The 25,378-nt window shown below is 39.7% G+C and overlaps 1 protein-coding gene across 1 annotated transcript in view; it reads left to right on the forward strand.

The window, feature by feature from the left end:
* EPDR1 (ependymin related 1) overlaps positions 1-24,939 on the forward strand; it is a 30,662-nt gene extending 5,723 nt beyond the window's left edge. The window contains exons 2-3 of the mRNA XM_043463101.1: positions 21,963-22,171; positions 23,275-24,939. Of these exons, the coding sequence (XP_043319036.1) occupies positions 21,963-22,171; positions 23,275-23,471 (406 nt within the window). The 3' untranslated portion in view covers positions 23,472-24,939. The remainder of the gene's footprint in view (positions 1-21,962; positions 22,172-23,274) is intronic.
* The last annotated feature ends 439 nt before the right edge of the window (positions 24,940-25,378 follow it).

Below are 25,378 nucleotides of genomic sequence, written 5' to 3' on the forward strand. Positions count from 1 at the left end.
CAGATACATCTCTTTCTTCTTTCACCTTTCCACCAAAGCTTGTGTTCATGGGTAGAGATGAGATGGGCTGCCTTCCTATGCTTTGGCTCCAAACTCAGAAGGCTGTCCTCTCCGTGGAGCCTCCTGTATACTGTGGGATTGAATGGGACTGCTTACAGGAGTGTCCCTCCAAGGATCTGCTGTGGAAGATTCATTCCAAGAGAAGTTATCACGTGGGGCAGCTTCAACAACTATATGTGTTTGAGAATCAGGATACGGGTTTTTTTCTCCAAAGGCACAATTTTATTTTGAAACTACTTCACACTTACAGAAAAAGTTGCAATTATAGTCCGTAGCCATTTTTTCCCCTGAGTCACTTGAGAGTGAGTTGCCAGCTTGATGTCCCCATGACCGCCCCGTATTTCAGTGTGTATTTCCTACAAACGGGGACATTGTCTGGGGATACAACCATGCAAATCAGGAGATTAGCATGTGTTCCTTGCTACCATCTGAAATTCAGGTCTTACTCAAATTTTGTCACTTGCGCTTTTGATGTTCTTACAGCAGAAGGACCCAGTTCATATTTAAGCATTGAATTTAGGTGGGTCTTTTTAGTCTCTTTTTGTCAGTAACAGTTCCTAAGCCTTTTTTGCACTTCAGTACTTTTGAAGATGATACGCCAATTATTTAGTAGAATGTTCCTTGATTTGGGTTTGTCTGATGCTTCCTCATAATTAGATTCAAGTTATTCACCTAGGGTAGAAACGGCACATCTGGATGTTTACTTTGATAACTTGATGACTGATGTCTGCAGTATTTCTTAAGTGTGAAATGACACTTTTATATTTTGTAATCCATAAGTATTTTATAGGGAGATATTTTAAGACCATGTACATATTCCGTTCTTCATTACAGTTTCAAGTTATCCTTTTGTTTTTACCAGCATGAATATAAGGAGGCTCATTGAATTCCGTCTGCTTTCACTATTTAGGATGTTCAGATTTGGCCAGTGGGAAGCCCTTCAAGTTGGCTTCTATGTTCTTTTGACATGTCTCGCTTCTTTGAACATATCCTCGATTTCTGCCAAGATATTCCAAGCTCATCTGTGCTTTCCTTACTGGGGTATTGGGATAAGTCATTTCTCAGGAAGCTCTGGTTACTTTTACTGGAGAACAATATTTGGAAGCCAAGGTCCCTGCTTTAGTTGTGCTTATGGTTATTGGGTGGCACTTTCCAGGCACCCTCACTAGACAAAGCAAAAAGATATAGGTTTGAATACATACACACACACACACACTCACTCACTCACTCGTTCACACATATTTACATCCACATTTATTTCTAAGCTTCTGATTCTAATACGTAGAGATATTTATACCAGTATCTCTAATTCTGATCCACTACCACATGGATCATTCTGGATTTCTCCTGTTCATTTCTTTGCAACTCCCTTTTCAGACCATGAGACAGCTGGCTCCCTTTACTCAATTGCAGCTGGTATCAGGCATAGCTATGCTACGCGCTCCCTACTTGGATGTCTTCCTGTTGGGCTCTGCACTCCAGGTCAGGCCATGCAGAGACCTACCTTGCTTGACCCTGCCTAATGGCTCTAGACTAAATTGTTTAATGAGGGGAGGGGAAGGTCAGGTTACATTTTTTCGTATGTTTTTCTTTGGGATTTCTTGGGGCTAACATTGTTGTAAATCCTCAGAATGTGTCTGTGTGCTGGGGGAAGTAAATTAGTATGAAATATTCAACAAATTTATTTGATCCTGAGCCCTGTTTTGCACGGGTTGGGCTTTCATTTGAGGAACTCCTTTCAGACTTTCAGGAGAATTACTCTTTTGCCCTTACTCCCTCCTCCTTGATCTCTGACGGCTGCAGCCAGTATTTTCTTTTATTAGCTCAGGAAGTCTGACTGCTTGTGGCATTTTGATCCTCGAAAAATAAACCATGCTGATTTGTAATACTGAGTTTTTCTTCACGAAAGAGATTTTCTTGGAAGCACGTAAAGTTTGCTTTAAGAATCTTAATTCTGTGGGTCTATTGACCCTGAATTTCAGAGGATTGATGCTGGGATGTGGAAGAAGTGGGATGCAGGGATGAGGAAAAAGAAATTCCGAGGAAGACAAGCCTAGGAGATTAAAGGCACTGGTGGAATAGGAGAGTAATTTATAGAAGCCAGAGGTGGTCGCCATACTGCTTTGAAAATATCTTTATTTCTCTCCATTAACCTTGAACTGTTTCTTCCTGATTCTGACCTCAAAGATGGTGGTCAAGGGCAAAGTGCCCAAAGATCTGAAAATATTCCACCAATTAGTGGTTTGTTTTTCCTGGAATAAATGTGATAGGCTTATATTTCCCCAATTCCAGTAAAAATCTTCTATTTTCCCCCTTTATAATTTATTTTACCCAGCTTTCAAGAAAAAAAAAAATCTTCTCTTGATCTTCTTACTAACTGAAACTGCATTCTCTCCATCTATTTAAAGCAAATCTCATGCTAATTTCCATTTTTGTCCTCCCATGTTCTCTTGGATCCTCTCCAAGCAAACTTTCTCCATCACAGCTCTACTGCAATGGCTCTGGTCAAGGACAGTATGCTCCACATTACTAATCAAGTGATCTTTTATCTGTCTTCATTTTTACTGTTGGTCATTTCCTCCATCTTGATGTATTTTCTTCTGTGGTTTTCAGGACATCACACTCTTCTAGTTCCCCTCCTCTTACCTCATTTTCTTACCTTCTCTTTCTCTTTACTGTCACACATCTTTACTGTCAGGCTGGTCCAAACCTTCATCATTCTTGCTTGGGTTTTTTGCAACAGCCACCTAATAGGTCCCTACTTCTGCCCTTCTCCCTTTGGTCTATTCTCAACATCGCAGCCTGAGTGATTTGCTAAGATTGTTGTATCATGTTGCTTGTCTGCTCAAAACCCTCCTGTGTGTTTCTATGTCTCAGAGTAAAGGTTTTGCAAGGACTTGACCATCCTGTGGGATCTGCTCCCCCAGCCCCTCCACACCTTGTCTTGACCTCTTCATTCTATCATCCATCCATTATCACCTCATCTCCAGCTCACTCACTCAGCCCACAGCCTCAGCATGCTCACTCCTTTGGCACTTGGGTGGTTGATTCCTCTGCCTGGAAAGCCTTTTCCCTGAAAAGTTGTATGACCCACTCGCAAATTAGACTGTCTTTTCTCTCCACAACATATACTCCACCTTGCTGCCTTTTATCTTAAAGATATTTACCTACTATCTCATAATTTTACTAACATACTATTTTAATATTTTATTAATATGCTATTTAATTTAATTTAAATTTTAAAGTCTGTTCCCTCATTTCCTCTGCCACTCAGAGTAAAGCTCCATTAGGTCCAGGATTTTTCCCTGGTTGTTGCTGTATTTCCAGCACCATAGAATAGCCCTGACTAAATTTTTTTGAATGAGGGAATGAATGACAATGATAACATATATTCATTGTAAAAGGATATCTAAAATATAGATATGCAAAGAGTAAAAATTATCCATAACTACCAAGCCAATATGACTACTGGTAACATCTTCTAAATATCCTAGGAGACTTTCGGAAGCACAATTTACATACTGTAGCGCACACTGTTTGGTAATAGGCTGTTTTTCATTTAACTATATTGTGCAAGCTCATCCATACTGACTAGTCTGCTTGTATCATCTTTGAACTCCTGGCTTTTCTCCATTCAGGTCTTAGCCCAGAGGGGCCTTATGTGACTGTCCAATAAAGCCCTCCCCACTACCCACTCTCCATCACATCTCATTCTGTTTTATTCAGGACACTATCACTGAGTGACATTGTCTTGAGTCTCTCTTCCGGGGAGTGAGAGGAGAAATTGATCAGTCTGGTACAGAACTGAAAGTCCAGCACCTAGAAGTGCTTGGGACATAGTATATCTCAATAATGTTTATTGAATGAATAAATACCATTCTTATGACTTTTGAATTACTAGTATCATACATGTTCATGGTGGAAAATCTAGGTAACCAGGAATAGCAAAATAGAGTAAAGAGAATCATGTTGTCCAGAATTAACAACCCTTATATACGTGCTTCTAGATTTTTCAATTTCTATTTCTGTATATACAATTCTAAAATTCAATTATAAACATGCTATGTGAGTTTTAAAAATTTAACAAAACATTGCATATTTTCATGCCACTATGTAATCTTTAACAAACCATTTTTAATGACTGCACGGTATTCTGGCTAATGGATGGAACACAGTTTCTATAAGCAATCCCTAATAGGGGACAGTTAGATTTCTTTCTCCTTTATGTTTCACTACTATAAATAACTACATGTATAACCTTGTATTTGTGTGCAGTTTACTTTAAAAATATTTTGCACAGATTCCTGGATAAGAAAATGGTTGAAAAGGGATTACACATTTATAAAATTTTGACCACTTTGCTTTTCAGGAAGGTTGTTACAGCTGATATTTCAACTGGCAAAATATGAATGTTCTTATTTACCCCACTCACACCTATAAGGAGCCTCGTTAATTTTTAGCAATTTCAAATATGATAAACAAGAAACTGAAAGGCAAAATGACACACTGCAGTGATGTCACACTCCCTTGTCATGAGTCTCACTCTAAAGCGAATGCCTCTAATTTGTAAGTTAAGTCTCCTACAGGCTGCTGGTTTAACAAAGACACACTATCATGTTCAGTAAATATTTCTCTGACCTATTTTATAAAGAATTTATTCTGATCAGGATGAGTCTTAAACTTCCCCAGCTTAGTGATTTATACTAATAGATTGCCTAATATTTAACCATCTTTGCATTCCTGAAATAAATTATATTATTATGTATTATTTTTAATAGTCTGATTGATTTGCTAACATTTAATACTTGTTTTTAATCCATAGCCATAATTTAATTTGATCTATAGTTTATATTTTTGTGTTTTCTATATTTTAATGTTAGAGTTTAATAGTTTTGTAAAAGAACTGGCAATCTTTCTGTATTTCTGTATGCTCTATAGCCTTGAGGTTGGAAAAAACTGATTCATGAAACCATGTGGACCCATCTCTTTTTGAAGAAGTAATTCTTTGATCTCTTTTTAAGATCAAAGATCTAAGATCTCACTAGGCTTTTATAAGGATTTTTCCTCTAGTTTTTGACCAGCTTACCTTTCTGCTTAAGTCTGAATCAGTTTTGGTTGTTTATATTTTCCTAGAAAATCTTTTACTTAATCAACATTGTATTTATCATCATAACAAGTTGGTGCATGGTATTCTCTTAACTCTCAAAAAAACTTCACCTTATCTATCAATATCCCCTTTTCTTCCCAATATTTAAATTTTCTTTTTTTTCCTCTAAATTACATTTTAACAATAAGCTAATGGATTTGTGTGATGGTTTTATGGTTTATTATTCATTTATGTTTTACATCCAATATCTTCTTTGTTAAGAATAATTTTTGTGAATTAAATTTCAGTGTCTACCCATATTTTGAAAAGTTTTGAAGCAGGGTTATAGTGGAGCACACACTCCACTGCAGGTAGAAGGGCATGCCATGACCAGTACATCCCCCAGATTCCTTTCATCCATGAGCTACTCACAGCTCTTCTCTCATCAAACACTGTTTACAGTGCTTCTCCTGCTTCTCACTCTCTCTGGTTTGGAAAATTTTCCCTAATATGGGCATTGGACGTTCCCCCACCATCAATGATTTCCTTCTGAAGCAGTACCTCTTGAACCGAGAGGTACTGAAGAATCAGACCCCTAGCAGGGTGACTGCATTGCCCTCAGACTTTCCAAAGAAAGGAGGAACTCTTGGGACAAATGGCTCCCAAACAGAAGCAGCAGCTGCCCCTGGACAAAAAGACTGCAGCTTCTTGGGTGACCCCTGTCCTTTCATGGCAGGTTGTTTTGTTGTTAAAGTTAGGTCTACTGGGAGGGGTCCAGAGTGTGAATTCTGCCAGTGAGTGAGGACCCTCTTCTGGGTTTGAGTTTTCACTATATCTTCACTTCACATGGTGGGCATGGTCAGCTAGCTCTTCGACATTTCTTTTTATCCATTCATAAATTTTATAAAATTTGAGGGAGACCTATCAATCCTACCAAAGTTATTATTAAAAAGGAAGGCCACAACTTATTCCAAATGTTTTTTCATACCAGGATTATATGATAACAAAATCAAGCAATACATTGTAAGAAAATCACAAATTTTTCCATAAGTATAGATGTAAACATTCTTTTTTTAAATAAATTTATTCATTTTAATTGAAGGCTAATTACTTTACAATATTGTGTAAACATTCTTAATAAACTATTAGCATATTAAATCCAATAGTGTATTTGTGTGTGCTCAGTCGCTTAAGTCATGTCCGACTCTTTGTGACCCTATAGACTATTGCCTGCCTGGCTCCTCTGTCCATGAGAGTCTCTAGGCAAGAATAGTGGAGCACGTTACCATGCCCTCCTCCAGGGACTCTTCTGCGTCTCCTACGTCTTCTGCATTGTAGGCAGATTCTTTACCCACTGAGCCACGTGGGAAGCTTTAAATCCAACAGTATGTAACTTTATATACATATATATATATATATATATAAAATGGATCATTGATCTAGTGGTGATTATGCAAGTTTGATTTAATGTTAAAAATTCAGTCAATACAGCTCACTATATTTATAGAATAAAAAAGAAAAATTATACAGTCATCTGAAGAAATACAGAAAGATCATTTGGTAACATTCAACATCCATGGCAGGCAGGCCCTGAACCCAGCCCCAGCAGGGCCTTACTTCTGCCTCTGAGAGCTACTATGTGAATTTTTTTTTTTTAATTGGAGGATAATCCCATTCGTGAAGGCTCTTGGCCAAATCACCTTCCAAAGACCTCACTCCTAAATACTCATCTTGGGCTTTAGTTTTTCAACATAACTTTGGGGGAGAAAAAATTCAGGTCATAGGACTCAGAGAATCTGCTCTTGAGCATCTCAGAAGTCGTCAAGGAAGATGCTGGCCAATGGGAAGATAGTGGCACAGGGCCAAGGGGCTCGCGGGTTCCTGGGTCTGATGTAATCTTGTCAGCTATAGGTGAGATATAACTTATGAGGACTATAGGAGGTATCGTGAACCACCAGCCTGGTTGGTGTGGCATCCAGGAACAGCCATAATGAATGCAACGGCTTCAAGGTTGCTTGAAAATACTTGCAGGGAAGACTGTGGTGAGCAGGACCATCAGCACTGATGCCAAAGCTACTAAAACATTGGCCCCAAGTCCCTTAATGGGACACTTCTTGTATCCTTTGGAATCATAAGGCCTGCTGCCCAGAGTGTCTCACTCAGAAGCCAGTGACCCAGGATCCAAGCTGGAAAAGGCAGACATTCATCTGAGGAAGATGCCCGACCACCATGGAGCTATTTGAGTTGGCTGAAGTCAAGTGGAAACAGCACCTGCTTCAGAATCTCCAGGACAACTCTTGGCAGAGAGGCCCTGGTGGAAGTGGGGAGGCAGAGGCAGAAAAGGTAGAGAAAGCCCAGGGGGATAGAAATTCTCATTTCAGGAGAAACAGGCAGTGGACCAGTGGAAATTCTATAGCCTATGCTCTTGGGAGCAAAGGATGCTGGGGAGAGAATCCACCTCATATTTAATACCCACTGAGATGCCACGTTGTGTGCTGTGTTCTGGCGTGGTTTACATGTTTCCTCTGGATATGGGAGTCCTCCCTTTCAGTCCCGCTCTTTGTAACAGATTCTATTTTGGACAGTGATTCCCCTTGCAGCCAGTGTTGGTTATTGTCTGGCTTACCCCTGAGACCCCAGAGGAGCCACCCTCCTGCAGGCTTGGTCCTCTTTGGGATCTGCTTTTCTGGTGCCAGAACACAGTTTCTTTTGTAAAAGACAAGTATTTATTTAGGTCCCACTTGGTATGTGGAAAAGAATTTAAAGTGTTTGGATGGCTTCTCGTCTTTCCTTCTTTCACCACGCTGTCAAGCCTCTAAAAGGTCAACTTCTTCGCTTGTAAAACACAGAGGAATTTTTATAGTGTGTTTGTATAAACTGCTAAGTAGCTTTGCCACAGTGTCCTCTGTTAAATGAGAAACATGAATTATTTTACTACTTTTATTATACACTGCAGTTTCTTTTATATTTATATTCACATTCACTTAACTTCTAAATTTGTTTCATGTTTTGGTCAGCTAGAGAATATATTCAATTAATTTTTTTCAGATACGGTATTGCTGTGGTGGTGTAATTTCAGAGATTTTGAATGTCGGAGAATTTCTTATTGTTTTTTCACATAATGATAATTTGGGGGTGCATATAATTCATTGGGTAATAATAGTATTTTTGCTTAAATTTTTTATGGCATTTAGAATTCTAGAAGTTTGATACCAAGGTAATTTTGGTTTAGTTTTAACAATTTTTTTCTGCCCAAGTCTTTGTATTTTGTTAACCTTGAACCTTTTTAAATTAAAAATTTTTATTGAAGTATAGTTGATTTACAATGGTTTAGGTATACAGAAAAGAGGTTCAGTTATATATATATACATATATATATATGTATATATATTTTTTCAGATTCTTTTCCATTATAAGTTATTATAACATATTCAATAGAGTTCCCTGTGCTATATAATAGGTCCTTGATGTTTATCTATTTTGTAGATAGTTGGGTATATATGTTAAGCTTTGAATTTTATTAACATCTCTTGGTTAATGTGCAGTTCTAGGGAAATTTCTGGAGGCTTGATATTTTTTCTTCTCTATTTGTTCCTTGTTAAATCTCTCTCTACTTATCATGTACTGATTCTCTTACACCTGCACCCCCTCACACACATTTTTTATCTTTTCATTAGCCTTTCATCACTTTTTATGCTTCTTTCACTTGAGCTCTGGAATAGCACCTTTTAACTCACTGCTTCTGCTTTTTGTTTTTGTTGGTTCCCATAGCCAGTCTGCTTCATACTACTTTCACTGCACTTTCTATCTTGATAATCATGTTTTCATTGGAAAGCTATTCTTGTGGTCATACATTATTCCTTTTTTTCTTAAATGCAAAGTCCCAAACCCCAGTGACAGTGGAAAATAAGCCTTGTGTCTGTGCTGCTGACCGTCGGCTGCGAGGCTGCGCGTGTGTGTCACAGCGTAGTGTGTGCCATGTGCTGAGTCTCTTCATCGTGCTCAACTCTCTGCGACCCCACGGACGGTAGCCCGCCAGGCTCCTCTGTCCATGGGATCTCCAGGCAAGAGTACTGGAGTGGGTTGCCTTGCCCTCCTCCAGGGGATCTTCCCGACCCAGACATTGAATCCGTTTCTTATGTCTCCTGCATTGGCAGACAGGTTCTTTACCACTAGTGCCACCTGGGAACTATTACTTTCTGCTGAAAAGCAGAGTGCTGACTATATGACCCTGACTATGCTTGTATCCTCCCAACCTCCTTAATACTCCTGACATGAAGTTTTAGAAATCACCATGTACCATGACAACATGGGTATCTCAGTACTAATGAGGCGTTTTCTTTTAGTGGTGGTAGAAAAAAAACCCTCCTTGAATTATTGCCTCATGAGAAATTTTTTATTATTATCTTTCATCAGATGAAAGAATATATGCCTACACATTGCCAGTATTCATCCAGATACATTTTTTTGGGGGAAAAAAATCTCTTTAGCTTCTTGAGCATCCTTTTCTTCTTTTGAACTAGAATCCAAGTAGTGGAGGCCCATCACCTTACAGCTTCTTAAATTGCACACATAATTATTCTTTGACTTGACTTTTCCTAGGGCTGCATTCTCAAGTAATTGAATTTTCCTTTTGTTATATGCGGTTGGCATCAGCCTGCATGATGAGTTGGTGTCTAACACGACAATGTTGAAATAGTGTTTTTCTTTTATGTCTCATGATTACTGTAGGGTGTAACTCGATCTTGGTATACGCCAGAATGTCAAGTGGCCGCAGCTCAGTTCTTCCTGCTGAGAGTCAGAGAGCCGGCATGCATTACTAATCTATTATACTGCATATTAAACAAATCCAAAATTTGTCCAATTTCTTCCATAAAAGCCAAAGTACTTTTGTAATCACAAAATAATATTTGTCCACTCCCTTTTCTGTAATTTAGTATATCTTGGATGGCCAAGTACTTCTACGTGAATGGGAAAAATCATTCCTTTCCCCTGTGGAAGGACACAAAGAGTGTGCTGTTAGTGAATTAGAGTGAGTCTGATTGGAGATCACAATTTGGGTTTGATCATGGCATCATTATTTACTACTAAATTATGCTCCGAGCCTCATATTTTCTCATCCACTTTTTTTAAATGAAAAAAGCTAATAATGTCAGCCAGCTGAATTTGCCAGTTTGTAACTTCTGCCCTATACTGTTTTTTTTTTTTTCTCTGACTACCCCAATTCAAGACAGAAAAACTGTTGGCTTTTGGCTGTGAAGGCAGTAGCTTTTGGGTTCATTTATGCCCAGGCCAGGCTCTGGTATTTTGAGTCCTAGGATTAACCAAATCCTTGTACGCTGCTCCTTCTGGAAGGCTCTCATAGACTTGTTGTTATAAGGTATCCAATAGGTAATATCTATGAAGTATTCCTTTTTACTTATTTCTTCTTTTGGCTGCAGAAAAGTTGACTGTCATTGGCTTAAATTAAAAGGATGTTTGTTGTTTACTTCAGAATTATGGTGATATGTGTTTGTAGGTTTGACTCAGCAGTTTCATCAGGGGTCCTGGTTCTTCTCCATCCATCCACTCTGCCACTCTCAGTATGCTGACTCATAGTTGCAAGAGGGTACGCTGACATGTTGCCTGATGGCTGCCTTGACTCCAAGTCTTATGTTCTTACTCAACTATGTTCAAAGAAAATGAAGGAAGTGGAACAGAGATTCTCCTCTCTTTTTTATGAGAGCAAAGAAATTTCCAAAGGATTCCCTTTCCCCATAGACTTATTTTTAGGTCTTCAAGACCAGAACTGATAATACTCCTAGCTTCAAAGAAGACTAAGAAAATGAGTATATGAGTATACTTTCTCAGCCTCTATATTGAGAGGCAGGTCAGGAAGAATGGGTGAGAATGCCTGCTATGTCTTCCACAAAAGGCCTTATTATGCCTCAGAAGTGCTGTCTCTATCTCTCCATTTCATCTGAATGAATTAACCTTTTGCTACATAGTAGATTGCATCTTAATGTGTACATGTTAAGTGAATAGTTTACTTGTTAAACATTAACTGATTATGGCAAATACAACTGTAATCAGACTTTCCTATAAAGCTATAAATCCTTGCATTTATGCAATAATTTCACATTCATTATCTAAAATTGTCTTCATAATAATGCTATGAGATTTAAAATTTTGGTCTCTCTTTACATATGGAAAATATAGAGTTTAAAATTATGATGATATAGTTCACCATTGGTAGACTGTGATCCTTAATTCCTTGACCAAAGCTTCTTTACAGTGCTTTTAACACTGTAATGTCTGTAAACATTATCCTGAGGTAGGAAAATTAGACAGAAAGGTTTTCTCCCATTTTCTCATAGTAGCATACACTTTTAGTATCTTTTCTAATGGGAGGAAATTAATGATACTCTACACGCAGTTAAAAATTCCACTGTTCCGTTTTGGGAAATAGTAGTACCTCATATCAGAGAGGTACTGGAGGTACTGGAGGTACTGGAGGTACCGTTTTGGGAAATGTAGTACCTCATATCAGAGAGGTCCCTGGAGAATCCCAGGGACGGGGGAGCCCGATGGGCTGCCGTCTATGGGGTCGCACAGAGTCGGACACCACTGAAGTGACTTAGCAGCAGTACCTCATATAATATAAAATGGGAATTTCCTTTTGATCCAACAATCCCAGTTCTTAAATTTTAAATAGGAATATAAAAACAGAAAGCAAAAGGGCTTGTCTCCAATTTTTATTTAGTATTGTTTATACTAACAAACTGTGAAAATAATCTAAGTGGTCATGAGTAGGGAGCTACTGAAGCAAATTATGGTGTGTGTGTATATATACATACATACAAGAGAAATATGCATCTAATAAGTATTGTAAAGCATTGTCATGTAGGAAAATTGATGGAATCATTGATTACAAATTCCTAAATAGTAGACTGAACCCAATAGCACATGAAAAAAAGAATACATTATGATTGAGGTTTATTCCAGGAATGTAAGGATGATCCAGTTTTAAGGAATCTATAAACATCTGTGAAAGATGGATGATAAAACTCAATTAACAATCTTGATACAAAACATTCAATAAGAACAAATTGATGCTTCCTTAATATGATGAAATCTGTATCATTCTTAATGTGCTTAATGTTGAAACCATAGCCCCTTTTCCACTAAACTCAGGAAGAAAACAAGAATATCCATTAGCTCCATTTTATTTAATACTGTGTTTGATTCATTCGCCAATATAATCAGAGATAGAATATTTAGGGACATGAGAATTAGAAAAGAAGAGATAAAAATGATCTCTGCTAATGATATGGATGTAGTATACTGCAAAACACAAAAGGTCTAAAGAATAAAACTAATTCAAACAGTAAGATAATCCAGTAAGGTAATTGTATATAAAATTAGCCTGAAAAATCAATAGGCTTAATATATACAAACAATAATCTAGAAATAGCAAATAACAATGGGAGGTCTCATTTAAAACAGCAACATCAAAAACAACAAAAGACTAACTACTTATGAATAAATTTAAAGAAAATGTGAAAAATCTGTATAAGAAAAATTTCAAATACTGCTGATATATACAAAATGACAAAACAAGATTTGAAAATATGTAAAGACATGTAAGGATGGGCACAATAAAGTAAAGAAATGGTAAGGACCTAACAGAAGCAGAAGAGATTAAGGAGAGGTGGCAAGAATACATAGAACTATAAAAAAAAGGTCTTAATGACCCAGATGGCCATGATGGTGTGGTCACTCACCTATAGCTGGACATCCTGGAGTGTGAAGTCAAGTGGGCCTCAGGAAGCATTACTATGAACAAAGCTGGTGGAGGTTATGGAATTCCAGCTGAGCTATTTCAAATCCTAAAAGATGATGCTGTTAAAGTGCTGCACTCAGTATGCCGGAAAATTTGGAAAACTCAACAATGGCCACAAGACTAGAAAATGTCAATTTTCATTCCAATCCCAAAGAAAGGCAATGCCAAAGCACGTTCAAACTACCATACAACTGCACTCATTTCACATGCTAGCAAGGTTATGCTCAGAAACCTTCAAGCTAGATTTCAGCAGTACAAGAACTGAGAACTTCCAGGTGAACAAGCTGAGTTTTGAAGAGGCAGAGGAACCAGAGATCAAATTGCCAACATTTATTGGATCATGGAGAAAGCAAGTGAAAGTGAACGTTGCTCAGTCATGTCTGACTCTTTGTGACCCCATGGACTATACAGTCCACGGAATTCTCCAGGCCAGAATACTGGAGTGGCTAGCCTTTCCCTTCTCCAGGGGATCTTCCCAACCCAGGGATCGAACCCAGGTCTCCTGCATTGCAGGCGGATTCTTTACCAGCTGAGCCACAAGGGAAGTCCAAGAACACTGGAGTGGGGAGCCTATCCCTTCTCCAGGGGATCTTCCCAGCCCAGGAGAACCTGCATTGCAGGTGGATTGTTTACCAATTGAGCTACAAGTTCCAGAAAAACATCTACTTCTGCTTTATTGACTATACAAAAGTCTTTGACTGTGTGCATCACAACAAACTGGAAAAATTCTTAAAGAGATGAAAGTACCAGAGCACTTTACCTGTCTCCTGAGAAATCTGTATGTGGGTCACGAAGTAACAGAACCGGACATGGAACAACTGACTGGTTCAAAATTGGGAAGGGAGTATGGCAAGGTTGTATATTGTCACCCTGTTTAACTTCTATGCAGAGTACACCATGTGAAATGCCAGAATGGATGAAGCACAAGCTGGAATCAAGATTGCCAGGAGAAATATCAACAATCTCAGATATGCAGATGATACCACTCTAAAGGGAGAAAGTGAAGGGGAATTAAAGAGCCTCTGATGAGGGTGAAAGAGGAGAGCAAAAAATCTGGTTTGAAATTCAACATTCAAAAAACTAAGATCATGGCATCCAGTCCCATCACTTCATGGCAAATAGAAGGGAAAAAAGTGGAAATTTTTTCTTGGAAATTATTTTTTTAGATAGAAAGATTTTATTTTCTTGGGCTCCAAAATTACTGTGACTACAGTGACTACAGCCATGTAATTAAAAGACGCTTGCTCCTTGGAAGGAAAACTGTGACAAACCTATTAGCATATTAAAAAGCAGAGACATCACTTTGATTCCAAAGGTTTGTATAGTTAAAGCTATGGTTTTTCCAGTAGTCATGTATGGATGTGAGAGTTGGACCATAAAGAAGGCTGAGTGCTGAAGATTTTTCAAATTGTGGTGCTAGAGAAAACTCTTGGACTGCAAGGAGATCAAACCAGTCAATCCTAAAAGAAATCAACCCTGCATATTCATTGGAAGGACTGTTGCTGAAGCTGAAACTCCAATACTTAGGCCACCTGATGTGAAGAGCAGACTCATTGGAAAAGACTCTGATGCTGGCAAAGATCGAAGGCAAGAAGAGAAGGGGGTGGCAGAGGATTAGATGGTTAGATAGCATCACTGACTCAATGGACATGAATCAGAGCAAACTGGCAGATTGTGGAAGACAGAGGAGCCTGGGTGTGCTGCAGTATGTGGGGCTGCAGAGTCAGACACAACTTAACAACTGAATGACAACAAGGACTTTTTTTTTGTTTGCGGGGAAATAGGATAACAATATCATACAGGTATCCATTCTTCCTTGGAGTAGGAAATGGCAACCCACTCCAGTATTCTTGCCTGGAGAATGCCATGGAGAGAGGAGCCTGATGGGCTACAGTCCATGGGGCTGCCGAGAGTCGGACACGACTGAGCAACTGAGCACTATTCTAGTCATTGTGGAAGGGAAGTGACTGGGAGGGGCCAGAGAAGACTTCAGAGGTGCCACAACTGGATATGGATGGGGGATCCCAGTTCTTCAGTTTGTAAATTTTATCATGCTCTACACTTTAGATTTATGCAGTCTACTGTATGTTCATTATGCTAACCCCAAAAGGAAAATGTGTTGTTTTTTAAAAATCCTGACATTTCTTACTTATCAGATTGGCACACATCCAAGTTTAACAGCATGATCTGTTGGCAAGACTACAAAGGAAACAGGTGCTCTCATTTATTACTGACAGAAGTGCAAAATTGTACAACTCTGTAAAAAGAAATTTGATAATATTTAACAAAATGCTGTTGTCCTTGTAGTTTCATATCAGTGATTTATTCAAAATGTATACCTCCAAAATGGCACAAGATAATTTGCTGTGGTGTTTGGGGCAATATAATAAGAATGGAAACAAGCCAGTGCTCACCAGTAGGAGACTGACTAAATAACCAACACTACTTACACACAATAAACTACTGATATGACCATAAGAAAGAATTATGATAACCTCAGTGTATTAATAGAGACTAGAACAAGCAAGGTGCCAAAAGTATATATAGTATTCTACACTTTTTATAAAGAAGAGAGAGCAGTAAGAGTACATACATGTGTTTGCTTATATTTTTGAAAGGAAATAAAGGAAAATAACAGGGAAGCCAATGAAAAGTGCCGTTTATCGGGAGATCAAGGGATGGGGCAGGGGTTGAGATGGGAGACGTCTCTGCATGTGTTTTTTAATATTTTTCTGAGTTCTGAAACGTGATAATTTTTACATGTTTAAATAATAAAATTAAATCAAAGAGGAAAAGTGTGAAGTCCTTGAATTGACAACAAACAAATGAACCTAATGACATCTCAACCTGGAAATGTACCCACTCAGGGAATAGGCTTAATCCAAGAGAATTTTTACTGCAGCATTGAGTTGTATTCTAAGCATGAAAAGAACTACAATGAAATTTTAAACTTCACTGGGCAGTTTTATTCTTTGATAACACTTTTGAAAGTATTTCTTTTTTTTTTTTCTCTTTTTTTTTTCATGCTTAACTACCAAGTCTTACAAAATTTTCAGCCCAATATGACGGGAACTGGCAGGGATGTGCGGAGGCAAAATATAGACATATAACTTCCTGAATGATGAAACTGAAGAGATTTAGATGATGCTCTGTAAAATAGACTTCTTTGGCAAGTTGATTATTTTGAGCTGAAGGTACTTGAGAAACACCAAATGCATAACAGGCTCTCTGACCTTCTCCTTTCTGTCTCAATAGCAGATTATAAAATTTCCCATGAGAAAGATGCCCTGTCTGGGCCAGAAAGAAAATAACATTCTTGTCACCAGGGACTGGGAGTTGACACCAGAATGAACCTGTGTGAACAAAGCCCGAGGCCCCATCCTATTCCTTAGCTCAGGATGGCCTGTATTCCTCATTTTACCTTCCTTTTTATTTATTTATTTATTTTATTAGTTGGAGGCTAATTACTTCACAACATTTCAGTGGGTTTTGTCATACATTGATATGAATCAGCCATAGATTTACATCCCGATCCCCCCTCCCAACTCCCTCTCCACCCGATTCCTCTGGGTCTTCCCAGGGCACCAGGCCGGAGCACTTGTCTCATGCATCCCACCTGGGCTGGTGACACTTTTGAAAGTATTTCAAAGCTATTGTAGGATTAAGGAAATAAATTTGCTATGTTTTTAGATTATTTTAAGTGAAAATATATACAAACATAAAAAAATGATAAAGAATATCCTATAACATTAAATTTAGATTGGAAATACCTGTATGAACTCACGATTTTTTTTTTTTTAATGTACAAGGCCCCAACCACTAAAATATTCTCAAAACAAAGACATTCCAATGACAATGAGCACATCTAGGGCCCTGATGTTGGTTTCCAAGTTATTTCCCAGTTAGGTTCAGGGATCCTTAGAGAAATGACTGATCTTAGATTTGGTGCAAGAAAAGTCTAAGATGAGTCTGGGACACTTGTGTCACAGAAGGCCCTGCGTCACTCAAAGACTAATGGAGTCATGTTATAAGTCACAAATATCAGGTAGAAGGAGCTCCTACTGACAAAATTGGGATAATTTGAGCATCAGATGGAATAATGACTTTAATCATTTGTTGTATGTTAAATAAAAACCCAAGAGTGCAGAATGATACTAGATCCATGGATAACTAGATTCATTTGCTACACCACTGGTAACATTGTATCAGCCACCAGTGAAATAATTGATTCAGGAAATGGTTTTACCTAAAATGATTGGGTGACAGATATTTTCAGCATCACAAGGTATTACCCACCAATTACTTGGCAGTTGGGGCTTCCCAGGAGGCTCAGTGGTAATGAATCTGCCTACCAATGTAGGAGACACAAGAGACACGGGTTATATCCCTGAGTCAGGAAGATCCCCTGGAGGAGGAAATAGCAACCCACTTCAGCATTCCTGCCTGGAAAATTCTATAGACAGAGGAGCCAGGCAGGCTATAGTCCATGGGAGTCACAAAGAGACAGACACAACTTAGCAACTGAGCATGCACACACTTTGGCAATTGCAAAAAGAAATGCCTTTATGATGGAGACATTTGGAGTAATTACATGACTTGGTGATCAAAGTTGGTAGCATTAATAGTGGAATGCGACATCATCTGTCTTCTGATGTGATAGGACATGAAGTACAGAGTCTTATTTGTAAGAGACATTTGGAAAATAGAGCAAATATGATGAAATGTAAAAATTGTTGAATTCAAAATGGCAGATAGAAGGGTGATCATTGTACTAGTCCCTTCAATTCCTGCATTTTTAAAATATTTCATAGTAAATTAGGAAAAATGATTTGACATCTGTATTTTTTGGACATACTTGGAAGAATGTTGTTTTTGTTGTTGTTTAGTTGCTAAGTCATGTCCAACACTTTTGTGACCCCATGGACTATATAGCCCACCAGACTCCTCTGTCCATGGGATTTCCCTGGCAAGAAAACTGGAGTGGGTTGCCATTTCCTTCTTCAGGGGATCTTCCTGACCCAGGGATGGAACCCATGTCTCCTGCATTGGCAGGCAGATTCTTTACCACTGAGACTCCAGGAAAGCCCACTACCAAGGACAAACTGTTGAACTTAAAATACAGGTTAGAAAATGTATATATAACTATTTTTGTAAAATGTGGTTCATACACTAAAAATTAATGTATTTGCACACTTATGTTCATAGCAGCACTATTTACAATCCCAAAAGATGGAAACAACCCAAGTGTTCATCCTCGAATGAATTAATAAAAAATATGTGATCTATACATTCAGTGGAATATTAGTTAGGCTTATAAAGGACATGCTACACTATGGATGAATCTTGAGGACATTGTGCGAAATGAAATAGCCCAGTCACAAAAAGGTATGATTCCACTTATGTGAAGTACTCAGAGTAGTCAAGTTCATAGGGACAGAAAATAGAATGGTGCTTGCCAGGAGCTGGGGAAGGAAGAAATGTGGAGTTGTTTAATGGGTATGGCATTCCAGTTTTGCAAGATGAAAAGAGTTATGGAGATTGGTTGCACAACAATGTGAAAGTACTTAACACCACTGAACTGTACACTTAAAAATGGTTAAGGTGTTATATTTCGTGTTACGTGTATTTTACAATTAAAATTAAAATTGAGAAATCAGAAGACACACATGCACAGAGTTGTTATTTCTGTAAATTAGAGTTTCAGTTTTTAGGGAAATGGATTTTTCAGGAAACAACAGAAATTGTCCATGCAGTCTGAGAATTTTATCAGAAGCCACAAAAATCCTTTGTCCCACAAGGTGAGAGGCAAAATGGCGCCTGGGCACTACTCCTCTGCAGTCGGGCTGCTGTGGAAAGCTTGGCCTGCCGACCCTTCCGCTGGGCCTGGAGAGCCTGAGATCCCGGCGTCGGGCCTCCTGGGAACAGTGCTTGGCTTGGTGTCTGGCCAGCGAGGAGGCTGAGTTTGCAGGCTGTTTTCAACCCAGGGCTGGCCTGCCTGCCTCGTCCTTCACACCCATTCTAGCCCCCCACCTTGCTTGACTGCAACCCAGGGGTGTGGTTTGTGACTCCTGTCCTCACAACTTCCTTCTCTTCAGAGCCAGGCTTTGATCTCACCTCCCAGGATCCAGTTTCTGTTGAAGTCTGTTCCTCTTTCAGATCCACGGGTTATTACCCGCACAGCATCCCAGACAGATGATTCATTTCAACCCTGGCTGATCTCTGCATTGTGACCTTCTGGCTTAATTGGGCTCCAGGCCCCTTTATCCTGGCTGTGGTAGAGAACCCACATCTTGACTGTGAATATGTTCATATAAACATACAAGCCATGAACATCTTCTTTTCCAAAACTTTGAATGGGGCAGTGCTAGCATTAATATCCATATGGAATTTTGAAAAGATGATTATACAGTTCTATTTTGCTTCCCATTCAATTAATATTTTCTGTTTTACTTAAGGCACTGTCAACATAACATCAGTATCAGACTATGCCCTCTTTTTTTTCAAATTAAATATTTTGAAAACTTGGAAAAGTACAGAGAACATCATAACAAAACACCTGTGTTCAGACCACCCAGAAATAACAAATGTTAACCTTTTGCAGTGATTGTTTCAAGTCTAGAATTCTCGTTTTTAAATTAAATTTTACTTCTGTGTATGGACAGAGCTGGCAAACAGTGAGGTTGGCAGAGCTCCTTTTCTGCTGCCCTCCCCTCCTGCCCCACAGGTGACTGACAGGCGTCCATCCGTGCCCTCGGCTCTGCCGCGGTCTGTGTGGTGCCTCTCTTAGAACAGCTGTGCTGGCAGCTGTTCCCGGGGCTCTCGATGGAACAGTGGAATCCTCAACTGTATTAGAAATGAGTCCTGGTTATGAGTCACACAAAAAGTTCCAAGCATAAAAAGGAAAGTTATTAGAACAAAGGAAAGATCATAATTCTGCAGATGGATCTGTAGGCACTGGGCCTCAGAGAGGAAATACATTCAGAAAATGAATAGCTGTTGGAATCCCAGCTTGTTGCTGCTTCTCTGTTCCTTCTTTACTTTTAGTTCACCTATTGCAAATTAGCCTCCCATGACTTCTGAGTTTACGTATGACACGACAGCCATGAGAAGTGACTGACTAGCAGACGTTTGGTATCAATTCCACACGTCTGAATGAGAGACAATCTGGTTGTTCCCCCACCTCCCCACCCCTCCCCAGGTCAGATGTCCCCCAGTGGTCTATGAAGCTCTGTGGAGGGTGACCAGCTCACACACATAAACATGGCTGCTAGACTTCCACTTTTGTGCTCATGTGGATTCTCAGGCTGAGTTTCAAGAAGGAAGCCCCTCTTTCCTGCACCTGGCTGCATATCTTTCAGTTGCATACAGCTAGAGTATCAACCAAAGCTTAGGAATGACTGTCTAGCCTAAACACATTAAACTTGGGGAAGCACAATAAGATGAAGCTGATGGTGAGAGAAGGAGGATGGAGACAACCACTCCTCAGGCCGTACAGCATAGGTGCTGCTCTCACTGAAAGGGTCATGGAGCAGGATTTGTGTATGAACAAGGAATCCCCCTATGATGACTGGACTGTGCTCTAAAGTTGATGCTAATATTTCTGTATTCCTTCCATGAATGTTTAGACTCTGATGTGCCACAGTCCAACTCCAAACTCCTCCAAAGGACTTATAGTTTGATGTGAACCCTGCTTCTATATGAGAGATTTGCTCCATTTTTGAGCAATAGTGCATAAAATGAACACTTCCATTTCTTCCTCCAGTCCCTCACACTTCTCAAAGTCTGTGCTTGGGTTTTATTCTCATAAGACATGTCAAACATTTACTGGAATAAGCAGGGTCAATATTTCTAAATACATAAAATGAGGTTATATTCAAATTTTTATGCTAGCTCATAGAAAATGGAAGTATAATACTAATAATGGTACTATTTGACCATTAGAAAGTTATCATTTACAATATTGTTTTTAAGAAGATAAATTTCAACCCCTGACTTGAGATGGAAAACAGGCATCCTCCGGGGGTCTGTGGGGTGGAGTGAGCCTTGTGTACCACGGATGAGCTGTTGACTATTGTTATTTTCTCATGGAAAGCTATTTCTCTGGGCTCTTCTGCTTTCAGATGTTTTGAATTTCACTTTTGAAGTCAGGATTGCAACCTCACACTGGGTCAGCAAAAGTGCCCCGAGTTTTAGACTGACAGCTGTAGGCATGGAAGCTCAGCGAGCTTCATCCAACATCAAGATGGCTTAGTTTTAAGAAAGATACAAGGCTGATGACCACACAGCATGCAAGGTGATGGCAGGTGGTCTGTGAGCTCAAGCACAGCCTGGGAATACTGCCGGCTTGCTCTGCACAAAGTGTGTGCACTGGGCGTGCGGGATGAGGCTGAGAGCATGCAGACAGACTCCATCCAGCGACGCCCTTTGACTGGGGTCCCTCAGCTTTTGTCCTTGCCTGTCTCAGCTCATTCCCAGCGCAGCTGCTCCTCACTGAAGCCCGTCCCTGTGATGACAGTTGAGACAGTGGGGCCCAGTTGTCTGGTACATCCTCAACTCTTGTCGTCCTGTCTAGAGCATATCCCTCGTCCCTGACTCATTGCTGCAAGGACTCAACTAAGGTCAAGAGTCAAATCCTCCTGTGTCTCTAAGGCTAAAATGTCACAAACCAGCTGCTAACTCAAGGCCTCCTCACCTCCTCATGCTTGTATCCCAAGCAGAGAGTCTGTCATACAGTAGGTACTTGATAAGTTAATAGGTAATTGATAGGTAATTGCCTCAGGAATATTCAGTTTTGACCTCTGAGCTTTATTTTATATTCAAGTTGTTCGGGTGCCTAGTGTTTATAAATAAGTAAATAACTGCCTCACAAGCAAAACTACTTTTTTTTCTATTTTAACAGTAATTTGTATCAAAGGCCTTTGACTTTTATGCTGATAAAAGACATGGTGATTGAAACATAAAGTCCTGAATGTTCTCTCTTAATCTGTCTTCCAGATTATTTGAATATATTTTGCTCTATAAGGATGGAGTGATGTTTCAGATCGAACAAGCCACCAAACAGTGCTCCAAGATCATCCTGACAGAGCCCTGGGACCCTCTGGACATTCCTCAGAACTCCACCTTTGAGGACCAATACTCCATAGGGGGGCCCCAGGAGCAGATCACTGTCCAGGAGTGGTCGGACAGAAAGTCTGCCAGATCATGTAAGGGTTCAACAAAGTATTCAAGTATTGCATCTCAAGAGGCAGGAAGGGAAAAAACATTTAAGCTCATTAAGGAAGGTAGTCATTAATAAGGAAATTTAGAAGCTTAATCAAGTTGTTTAACTCCATTGAAGTGCTCACGTGTACTCTGTTAGTTGTGTAGTGCAGGGATCTCAGCATCACATTTGAAACCCCTCAGCCTTCTAAGGCCCCCCTGTAACTTTCTCCACTTTGACTGTTAAGGGATGCCCCCAAGGCCTGTGACATGTTTGTCTAAGGCACATGTGAGAATTGGGCACCTACTTTTCCTTCCCCCAAAACACTAACTAAAGTTGTAGTGACCCGATCGACCGCCATTATGTGTCTTTTGTGCAGAGATGTGAAGCTCTTCTCTGCAATGCTGCCCACACACCTTCCCCAAGAGTGTTTCATAAACACAGGCCTTTATTGCTGTGGAAAACAGTATGATGGTTCCCTCTGAAATTAAACACAGAATTATCATATGACTTAGTAATTCTACTTTTTTGGCATATACCCCAAAGAACTGAAAGCAAGGACTTAAAGAGATATTTATACATCCATATTCACAGCAGCAGTATTCATAATAGCCAGAGGTAGAAACAACCCAAGTTTCCATCAGCAGACACATGAGTAGACAAAGGTGGTGTGTACATACAGTGGAATATTACTGAACTTTAAAAAGGAAGGAAATTCTGCTACACACGACAACATGGATGAACCTTGAGGACATTATGCTAAGTGAAATAAGCCAGTCACTAAAGGGCAGATACTGTATAATTTCACTTAAATGAGTTATGTAGACTAGTCAGACTCAAAGAGACAGTAACTAGAATGGTGGTTGCCAGGGGCTGGGGGAGAGGGGAATGGGGCATTAGTGTTTAGCGGGCACAGAGTTTCAGCTGGGGGAGATGGAAAATCTCTGAAAATGGATGATGGCAGTGCTTTCATAACAATGTGACTGTACTTAGTGCCATAGAACTGTACTTAAAAGTGGTTAAAATGCTACATTTTACCACTATTAAAACATACTGTATTTTGCCTGTCTTCTACATTAAAGACTCAATCTTCCTTCCTCGTTATAGATGAAACTTGGATTGGCATTTATACCGTCAAGGATTGTTATCCTGTCCAAGAAACCTTCACCAAAAATTACAGTGTGATATTGTCCACACGGTTTTTCGACATACAGCTGGGCATTAAAGACCCATCAGTGTTCACCCCGCCAAGCACATGCCAGACAGCCCAACCAAAGAGGATGAGTGAGGACTGCTCCTGGTAAGCCTACAAACACCGAAGGGACAGCATCGGACATCAGATACCAGCGGCCCCACCTCCAGCCAGATTTGAGACTTGAGAAATGAGAGTCTTCGTTGGAGATAAATATCATAATTCTTTGATATGCTTTTTTTGTATGTATGGTTTTTGACTACTTGGGCTAGGTTTAAAAAAGGAATGGAATGGAGAATATGTAGTAACATATAAAGAGATGGCAAACACAGGGACCTCAGGTATTTCCAGAGCCTGTCTGGACCCTGCGCTTTCTGTGTATGCAGGTGTATAGGTGATGTGGTGGCATACGCAGGATGAGGGGAGGGTCATCAGGGGTGAATGTGTTATTACTGACATTACTGGGACTTGCTGGATTGCTGGCACATCGTGATAAAAAGAGCAGATTGACTGTGGTCAGTGTTAATATTAAATTTTAAGCTCTCTATACACACTGGCCCCCTTATTGCCTATGCCAGGATAGGGATTGCTTCCACTGCTCCATCCCTCCAGCACCTCCTCCTTTTCCCCCACCCTGTGCTCCCTTGGTCTCTGACACAGTGATCTCTGAAAGTCCCTTCTGGCCTTAAGAGCTTTATGGCATGACCCAATCAATGTAAATACTTGGGGAGGAAATAAAAGGCTATAGTACAAAGAAATGATTCCTCTAAAGATATATTTTTACATAGGAGGGTTTGGAAAATCTTAATGTCTATTTCTGGGTAAGCATGAGCCATGTATTCTTCCTTTTTTCTATGCAAGAGTATTGATATGTGTGCTGAATCAACTTGTCAAGAGACCTAAAGAGACAGGTAGCATTCTAAAAATAGCACCGAACAGGGATTCAGGAGACTGTTGTTTCTGAAATCCAGGATGAGAATTCCCTTGTACTAGAGCTCCTTTGATTCGCTAGATAGACTGTGCTTCCTCTAACATCCCTGGGGCAGCATTTCATAACCTCTTTGTTGGTCTGACTTCTGCTCATCCTTCCCAGGTCAGCTCATGCATGGCCTTCAGAGGCTGCTCCCAAGCCTGGACTGGGTGCACCTCGTAGCTTGAACAAGTTATTCTGATAATGCTTACTAGGCTGTGTCAAAATTTCCTGCTTCCTGGACATTCTGACTCACTAGCCTGACTATGAGTGCCATGAGTATGGCTACCATGTTCTGTTTACTTTTATATGCCCAGCACTAAGTGCCTAGCACATGGTCGGTGCCCTGTAGTTTGGAGAATGGAGAATGCTAGCCTCTCTGGTCCTTATTTCCTCATTTGCTAAATGGGATTGGGTTTGCTGATTTCTAGGGAGACATCTAGTAATAAAATTTATCATTCTAGATTCTTTCTAATATTGTGTTTTATCTGGCCATCTATCTATCCATCATCTATTGCCAGGAGAAATGTGTGACACCTATGTTATGCTGAAAACAGTCTGTATCATTTACAGTTTATCTATACTGTTTCAATAAACAGATTTAATTGCACTTCTCAGTGTTCTTTGATATATTTGTTTTTGTGATAAATATGTATTCAGTTCAGTTCAGTCGCTCAGTCATGTCCGACTCTTTGCGACCCCATGGACTGCAGCACACCAGGCTTCCCTGTCCATCACCAACTCCCTGAGTTTACTCAAACTCATGTCCATTAAGTTGGTGATGCCATCCAACCACCTCATACTTTGTGGTCTCCTTCTTCTCCCACCTTCAATCTTTCCCAGAATTAGGGTCTTTTCAAATGAGTCAGTTCTTTGCATCAGGTGGCCAAAGTATTGGATTTTCAGCTTCAGCATCAGTCCTTCCAATGAATATTCAGGACCGATTTCCTTTAGGATGGCTGGTTGGATCTCCTTGCAGTCCAAGGTACTCTCAAGAGTCTTCTCCAACACCACAGTTCAAAATATGTATTATCTTATAATAAATATGG

The sequence above is a fragment of the Cervus canadensis genome, chromosome 3, assembly GCF_019320065.1.
Source record: "Cervus canadensis isolate Bull #8, Minnesota chromosome 3, ASM1932006v1, whole genome shotgun sequence".
Classification (NCBI taxonomy): Eukaryota; Metazoa; Chordata; class Mammalia; order Artiodactyla; family Cervidae; genus Cervus; species Cervus canadensis.